This window comes from Silene latifolia, chromosome 6 (genome assembly GCF_048544455.1).
Source record: "Silene latifolia isolate original U9 population chromosome 6, ASM4854445v1, whole genome shotgun sequence".
In the NCBI taxonomy this organism is placed as follows: Eukaryota; Viridiplantae; Streptophyta; class Magnoliopsida; order Caryophyllales; family Caryophyllaceae; genus Silene; species Silene latifolia.
The window spans coordinates 113,207,758-113,216,521 of NC_133531.1; the positions used below are offsets into that span (position 1 = coordinate 113,207,758).

General features: G+C 36.6%; 2 protein-coding genes across 2 annotated transcripts; one reads left to right on the plus strand and one right to left on the minus strand.

Moving 5' to 3' along the window:
• Nucleotides 1-2,099, plus strand: LOC141587117 (pentatricopeptide repeat-containing protein At1g31920). The gene has a single exon (XM_074408546.1). The coding sequence runs from the start codon at nt 149-151 to the stop codon at nt 1,964-1,966; it is 1,818 nt and encodes a 605-aa protein (XP_074264647.1). The 5' UTR covers nt 1-148; the 3' UTR covers nt 1,967-2,099.
• Nucleotides 2,100-2,431: 332 nt separating this feature from the next.
• On the minus strand, nt 2,432-7,403 carry LOC141587118 (uncharacterized). The gene is made up of 4 exons (XM_074408547.1): nt 6,994-7,403; nt 5,279-5,487; nt 4,026-4,095; nt 2,432-2,810 (listed from the first exon to the last, which is right to left on the minus strand). Exons 1-3 carry the CDS (start codon nt 7,268-7,270, stop codon nt 4,054-4,056), a joined length of 528 nt encoding a protein of 175 aa, XP_074264648.1. The 5' UTR covers nt 7,271-7,403; the 3' UTR covers nt 2,432-2,810; nt 4,026-4,053.
• Between the last annotated feature and the right edge of the window lie 1,361 nt (nt 7,404-8,764).

Genomic DNA, 8,764 nt, shown 5'->3' on the forward strand with positions numbered 1-8,764 from the left:
CCTATCTTCTAAGCCTCAAGTCCTACAGCTTGGCATAATGTCTTTGGCCAAAACTTTCCCTCCCAATTCTCATGGATGACTAATTTTCATCTTTAACATGTTTCAACTTTTTAAGTCACATGAGAAGTAATTAAAATGCAAGTAGAAGATGATTAGGCAACAAATACATCATCAAGCTCAACTGTTATTGCCAAAAGAAGATTACCCACAAAAGCGTGATATCAGCATTAGGTTGAGAGAGCAAGAATGTGTGTCATTGTTGAACAAGTGCAAATCCGTGGCGGAATTGAAGCAAGTTCATGGGAATGTACTAAAGCTAGGATATTTTTGGAACTCTTTTTGTGTAAGTAATTTTATATCAGTTTGTGCCCTTTCAAAATGGTGTAATATGGATTATGCATCATCAGTTTTTAACCAAATTGATGATCCTGATACATTTCAGTTCAACACCATGATTAGAGGTCACACTAACAATGGTGCCTTTCAAGAATCACTTAGTCTGTTACTTGTAATGCTTGAAACTGGAATTTTACCTGATAATTTCACATACCCTTTTGTTCTAAAAGTCTGTGCTAGCCTGAGTTTGGTCAAGTTAGGGAGGCAGATTCATGGACAAGTTTGTAAATTTGGATTGCGAAGCGATGTGTTTGTTCAGAATAGTCTGATCAACATGTATGGGAAATGTGGAGATATAAGAGATTCCTGTGCTGTTTTTCAAGAAACAGAATGGAAAACCGTTGCTTCTTGGAGTGCGCTTATCGCGTCTCATGCTAATTTAGGAATGTGGTGGGAGTGTGTCGAATTATTTTGGAAAATGATGGAACAAGGCAGTTGTAGGGCTGAAGAAAGCATTTTGGTAAGTTTGATTTCAGCTTGTTCTCATTTGGGTGCCCTTGATTTAGGTAAGTCTATACATGGTTACTTACTGAGGAACTTTCGAGGTCTGAATGCTATAATACAGACTTCTCTGATAGATATGTACCTAAAATGTGGGTCTATAGAGGAGGGTCTAATTGTTTTCAATAGTATGAGCACCAAGAATCAATGGACGTATAGTACAATGATATCAGGCCTCGCGATTCATGGGCAGGGTGCCGAGGCTATATTACTCTTCTCAGAAATGCTCGAAAAGGGAATCAAACCAGATGGTGTTCTCTACCTGGGTGTGCTAAGTGCTTGTAGACATGCTGGCCTTGTTAAAGAGGGTCTCCAGTTTTTCAACAAAATGAGGCTCGAGCATCAAATTAGACCTGAAATTCAACATTATGGATGTATGATAGATCTTCTAGGCCGAGCTGCTATGTTTGATGAAGCCTTCAATCTGATTGAAACAATGGAAATGCCACCTAATGATGTGGTATGGCGAACCCTTTTGAGTGCGGCTACTGGTCATCAAAACCTAGAAGTGAGCGAGCGAGTAGCAAAAGAACTTGTACAATTAGATTCGCAAAATGCAGGTGATTATATTAAGATAGCCAATATGTATGCTAAAGGGCAAAATTGGTCTGATTCGGCAAATGTCAGGACTATGGTATCAGATAAAGGGCTTGACCAAGTTCCTGGGATTAGTTTGGTTGAGGTGAAAAGAAAGGTTTACACCTTTGTTTCACAAGATAAGTCCAATCGAAATTGGGAAGAAATATATGAGATGATCGACGAAATGGAATGGCAATTGAAGTTTGAAGGGTACATTCCTGATATATCAGAAGTTGCACATAATGTTAATGACGAAGAAAAACGACAGAGGTTAAGATATCATAGTCAAAAGTTAGCATTAGCGTTTGCGCTTCTGAGAACACCTAAAAGTACAGTTATCAGAATAGTTAGAAATGTCAGAATGTGTAGAGATTCTCACACATACACTAAGCTCATTTCAGGCATCTATGTCAGGAAAATTGTTGTTCGGGATCGAAACCGGTTTCACCACTTTAAAGATGAAACTTGCTCTTGTAGAGATTACTGGTGAATGAATGAGCTCAACATTTTTTCGATTATTATTGTTGTATAGTTGAGTAACGATAAACTTAGAAAGTCATTATGTCCTGCGTTTTCAAGAATAGAGGCTCAAAATGGATGAGATCATCTATTGTTAATGTTAATTTTCTGCGAACTGTTTTTTATGCAAAATCAGCTCAACAGTGAATCAGTGATGCAACAATAGGAGACTAGAGGACTGAAAATGCAGAATGCAAGTTAAAAAGAAGAAGAGCTGAAATGCAGAAATTAAAGCTGGAGAATTCTAACTTATACAGGACGTGAGTCAAATTTGAATCTAACATATCCTGGCTGGCTGGCCTATGCCAAGCTAGCCTTCTTTCCGATCTCCTAGGTGGCTGCTAAGAACCTTTGATTCTGGTCGTGTGCAAAAATCCCTGGTATTTCTAGGACTAAGGTAAAGGAGGAAAGTCTAGTAACCGCGGAATCTATCTAATTTGGCCAAAATCCATTTTTTACTGCATTTCCAAACCTTTTACGAAGTGTAATATACATTTGTAATTGTCAAATTGGAATCATAACAATTCTTGTACAGGATCAGACCTTTAATAGACCTCACAGAACAAGAACATCATAACAATTTCATAGGTTTAATGATTCATATGTTTACGATTAAACTTCAACACAAAGTCTTAACAAGTGCAACAGCAATAGCAGAATACTCCTTGGGCGGTTGAGCTCCTTGATTCAATCCACAAAAGATGGCGGGACATTCCCTTGAAAAGCTTGTTCAGAACTCAGAAGTATCGACTTCAGTATTTCACCAGCAGTAGCTACCATGGCTCCTAATGTGAATTCCAGGTCTCCAGCTTGTACTGCATACACATGGCCGATTTTATATCAAGGTTCACCACCACATATAAACACAAATACACTAGTTTAAAGCTCGGATCAGTATAACATCTTTCGACTCGGCTTTGGCGCTTCTAAGATGAGAGGAAAAGCACTAAAAGGCAGAAGAAAAGTGTGGAGAAGAAAAGAGCCATTACACGTGGATAGGACACAAATAGTGGAAGGACGTGCTTTGTAGTAACAATACTTGGCACTTGGAAGGCACAATAACAAAAAATCGAGAGGGTTTGTTTTTTGAGTAATCTAAACTGTCATGCACTCGGAGCAAAAAGCACGCCTGAAAGTACCTTGTGCCTCAGAGCGAGGCACTGCGCCAATCCTGCGAGGTGATGGGATGCTGGTGTTGTCTCTGCCTGAGGAGCGTTATTCAAAGCAAGCTAAACTGTAACCTATATATATAGCTACATTGCTGCCTAGAAAACCCCTTGACCCTAATAAATGACTCATAAAAAACTAACAAGTAAAAGTCCTACTTATATTAGCCTTCCACGCACCCTGAGCGTGCTAAAAGGGACTAAAATTTTGCACATTTCTATATGAAACAGCCTGACTATGAGAAGATCTTAATTAATCATGCAATCAACTGAGAAATATCAAGGACTGATAAGTATGTGTTGGTCTCACATTAATAAATAGGTACAATGCTTAACAAAAATTGCGCAGCTCATTGATCGCAAAACGGTTGGATTAAGAAGTTAAACTATTTAATTGAGCAGTACGTAATTATAGCTAGTTATTTCCATTTTTATTAGTAGTCAATGACTCATTACTCCTTGGTTATATATTATGATGATATAACGCAAAACAGCTCACTAAATTGGTTTCGCTTCCTTTTTTTGTGCAGTATGAGTCTTTTGATGCAATTCACAGCGCAATTTTTATTCCGAGGCTTCTGAAAACAGTTTGTATGTGGCTAACACAGAGGTAAGTATGCATATGTTGAACACCTCTTAACACGTAATTTGTGCGAGCCCTAGAGGCACGGGGGTGATGTTGCTGTTTTGTAATTGTAGCTAGTAGTCCTAGTACTTCATAAACAGAATCCAGGTCTTGAGACAGGAACATAATATAGGAACTGCTCAACGTACTATAATGCTAAGAAAAATACAAACAACTTTTTTTTCATCGAGATAAGTTTTAAACACGACTACTAGATCTCAAAGAGCGTAGAAGACTACCTTTCACTATGATCAGGAGTTCTGGATTTTATGCAGAATTTAAATCTTCAGCACTCAATGGCTCATGCAGCTGCAGTTTTAAAAGGGAAGTGTTAGGAGTGGAATTAACATGGCAGGAAGCATGGAGAGAAGGTTAGTAGGAGAAACGAACATTATATGGTGCCATAAAAAATGGTTCGTGATTAGTAGTCACTACGCTCTAGTCATGTAATTATATAGTGCTAAGATACAAGTTCTAAATGAAGGGACTCAACGTAACTCATATTAGGAAATGAGTGCTGGAACAAAACATAAAATATTCAAGAATTAGAAATACTGAATTTTTAAGGTGGGATAGTGATATGTTGAAAATTAAGGCTCAATATCATCAAATTTCATATAAAATTTCTCTTTTCAAGTTTTAAACATGCCACCCTTGGGCCTCCACTTTCAGCTCATCTAGGAGATTTGTTTTCATAAGGATCATATACACGTTTCTCATTTTCTCGAGTGTCATGTCGGACATGGGTACGTCCCAAAAGTGAGGAGTCAGAATAACAAGGTATGATCGCTGATATCCCGTATTTAGACTGTTTGAAGAGATGAAAGAGCTATCTCCTTCTCGTAGATTTAAATTACCACAACTTTAATACAAAATTAATAGTTGGAACTTCATTTATCTTATGTAAAGTCTAATCCTGTGTTACTCCGACACATTGGACCTCCGGCATGTCGTGTATCAGACACGACACGGCTGCCGACACAACACGTAACACATGTCAGATACGCCACCTAGAGACACGACACTGACACGTCTAGACTGACAGAAAGCAAAGCTTTAACTTTCCTATTTTGTTTAGCATTACATGTGTCCTTAATTAAAAATGCAGCTTTCACTCTTCAAAGCAGACCGTCTATTAAACTAGTTCTATAGTCACAAAGGGACTCAACTATTTTTAGGCTAGTCCGAGACTTCTACCTGTTTAAAAAATATTCTTTTTACACATTTCATTTTTATGTCTTGTTGACCGTGTTGTGTCGTGTCCACTTTGTTGGTCAAGACACTCCGTTGACCATGTCCACGTATCCTAAATTTTAGGAATTACGTGTCCGACACGTGTCAGCGTGTCTGAGTAACACAGGTCTAATCCAGAATCAGCTCATGCGCTCAACATAGTTGGCTTCAATGAAGTTAAACATAAGATCTATTTTGAGAATGACTACAATTTTCAGGGCATAGACAATATAAAGCGCTAATAAAATGGATAACTTACTGCTTTTGCAACAGAAAACAAGTGAAACAGACGCAAAGAGGCATCCTCTTGGGAGGGAAGACTGTCATGGTTCCAAAATGTCATGTTACCACTCTTAGCAAGCATCTCCCAGGTATTATCATTGCCATTGGAAATTTCCGAAGCTTTACGTCCACCATGTATTCTGTTAGTTTTATCCTCACTAAATTTTTTCTTTCCTATGATAAATCCTGCGGATAGATCAGAACATCATCTTGTCATAATCCATAAAAGGTCAGAAAAGGCCAAATATTTCAAAAAAAACAGACTGTTAATGCTAGATACTTGCAATGAAGACTTGTTAACTAAGCACATGAGATGCAGTCATGCAGATGTAGCTAAGGATGCACGTTTGCAAGACAGAGAGAAGGAGGCCAAAATAATGATTATTGCTGTCAAAAGAAACTAAATTATGATGTTCTAAATTCTAATTCACTATTACTTCCACGTCGGAGAGATAAATAAGTACTCCCCCATTCACATTTGGAACAATGTCTTGGGAGATGAAAAATATGTGAGAAATACGAGACCTGTACTTGCTTGAGTGTTTCGATTGAGTTATTTCTAATCAAAAGCGGGAATATGTGAAAAACGTAGTGAATAACTGAATCCAACTGAGAAAACAGGCAGACTCAATTTAAAAGTTGCGGAAGTGCCGCTCACAATCATAGGAGTAAGGAAAAGAAAAGGGTGCGGAGAATCGCACAATGTTATTTCCTTCCGAATCTTTTTATGTTGGAAGCATTTTAGTTTGTGTTGCAGTACATACAGTAGATCCCTTAATTTCTGTCACCACCAATTCCCACTCATCCAATAGTTATCCAATCAAGGGATTTGGTCTTGCCACTTCCCTATAAAATTCTCCCTCCAAAAAGGGTTTAGTAACATCCCAACATGGCTTATGGCTTTAGCACCAACACTATAGAATGGCAACTTCAAACTTTCAACCCAACAACTCGAATCAAATTCAGCTAGTAAACCATGGCCTTGCAGAATGTTTGCTAACCTAACATTATGTGACACAACCTTGACACACATTCTCTTCTCTAGTTATTTTCTTTTCTAACTGATATTTGATGTAACAATGTGGAACGACGAAAAATGCACTTAATAGTTAGTTGTATTCTCATTTTACTACCATTTCATGAATTCAGATGATGAACTGACTCAACTGACAACATATAACGATATAAAGAGTACTGATTCTCTTCATAAGTGAATTCAACAACATTCATATTAAAAATACATACTCCTTAAAAGATTAAATTTTTCATAACAAGGAAAAAAACAATTACTCCCCCTTGTGCCGGTCATTTGTTTACCTTTGTTTTTGGCACAAAGATCAAAGGAAGAGGACAATTATTGATGACAAGTGGACCAAATTGAGTGTGTAAGATCAAATTGACCATCAGATGCATTCCCAAAATAGAAAGGCAAACAATTGACTGAGACACCCAAAATAGAAAATGGAATACTTGCGACAAATGACTGGGACGGAGGGATTAGTAATTTAGTAAACATGTCCAGTAGCATTAAAAATTAAAATTTGTTCTTCACAAGACACAACCCAGATATCTAAATTACCCTCCGCCCGAGTCATCTATTAACTTTTAATTAAAATACTTGTGACAACGAATAAAAAAGGTGAACAAATGAGGGAGACGGAGAAAATAGTTGGTATAAGTAGGCGAAAATACCAGAATAGCCGTGTGGAAGGTCGAGAGTAACACCGTTCAATTTGCGGCCCCTAAAGAAGGCTTCTTGGACTTGCAAACCATCAACCTGCATATCAGTGGATTTGGGCTTGAAATAGTGGGAAACATGAGTGGGACCAGTGAACTTGATACAACAAGGAAGGTGATGAACATGGGAACTCAGATCTATCACTGAATCATTGTCTTGTTTAACAGGAGATAGATTTATGCTTCCTGTGCTCCCAACAATGTCTTCAACTTGTCTCTCGTTTTTCTCCATTTTTCTTGGCTTTTGTTTTTTAATTCAAGTTCAGAATTAAGTTATGGAGGAAACCCTTGTGGTTGATGTTCCCGCCCATCTATCAAACACCCAAAGACACGTAGCGGTCTCGATTCTCTCTATTTCCTTGAAAGAAACTACCCCTAGTTTGGATCCCGTGCAAAGAATGAGCCATATTTATAAAAAATTTATTTTTGTATTACTTAATAATCTTATCTATATTAATACAAAAGACAATACTCACTCCTCAGCGCGGCATGTCATTAATGCAGCCTTTTTTTTTTTTGAAAATTCATGTTATGGTGGGATCCGTTAGTGTGCAATGTATTTATTTCTTCAGAATTCCGTCTTTTCAAACATGCGATAAATTCCGTCTTAGAACAAATTCGATGAAATAATATTATGAAAAAATTCTATGAATCAATATTATGAAATAATTTTATACATTCCGAATAAATGAAATTAATAACATATAAGTAGAATGAATTACAAATCGAAATAAATGAAATTGAATTACATAATTTTTTAAAAAAAATAATAATAAAATTACATCATTACGAGAAGGAATTACATTTAATTACGGGATAGAACATAAAACGCGAATGAATTACATACATAATTTTTTAAAACTACATGGTACAATAATTTTTGTTTAAAAAATAAATCATGACAGAGTATTTACTTGGAGTATAAAACTCGGCAACTTAACTAATGTAGTGTATCATGAAATTTTTCAATTTTTAGAATAATTTGCCTATGTTAACGTTGATTATTAGATTATATTTCTTTTATCCGGATGTAAAGTTTTTTATGTATACAATTTTTATTTACAAGAGTAGATTACGTTATTTCTGTTGGGGTTAGTGTCCTTAACAGTTAGTGCAAGGACTTATAAACCTCTAAAAGGATCAAAGGGTATACTTTGTATCATTATCAGTTGATCCACGTTTATCAATAACGGTTGGCTTGCTAGATAAGTTTGACGTTATTGTCATACAGATGGCGGTGATCAACTGGTCCCTAAAAGTCACACCTATAGGATACGTCTTGAGTGATGTGACGGTATGAAAATACTGATCATGTAGATGCCAAATCGACTAACCAGGTTAGTCCTGAGTTTTTTTGACTAATAATTAGTTAAAATGTGATGTTGAGATATAATATTTAATACGGATTAAATATCATGGGCTAATGCGGATTAACCAGTTAATTCGTAAAATTAAATATAAGCGATTTATATTTGATTAATGTATATTGGACAAATTAATTATACAATACTGTTGTGTCGGACACGTATTAAGAATTCAACTAACCCGTATTATTAGTTGATGCCTTAAAATCCGATAACCGATAACAGTTTATAATGAAACCGCGTCGTATACACTTAGCGAGTTTTGGACCGGACCATGAGTTTAACTTAAGGAGAAAATGGAAGCCCATTTCCCCCTAAGTCCATTCGGCCAAACCGAATTAGAGGAACAAAAGGAGAGCTCT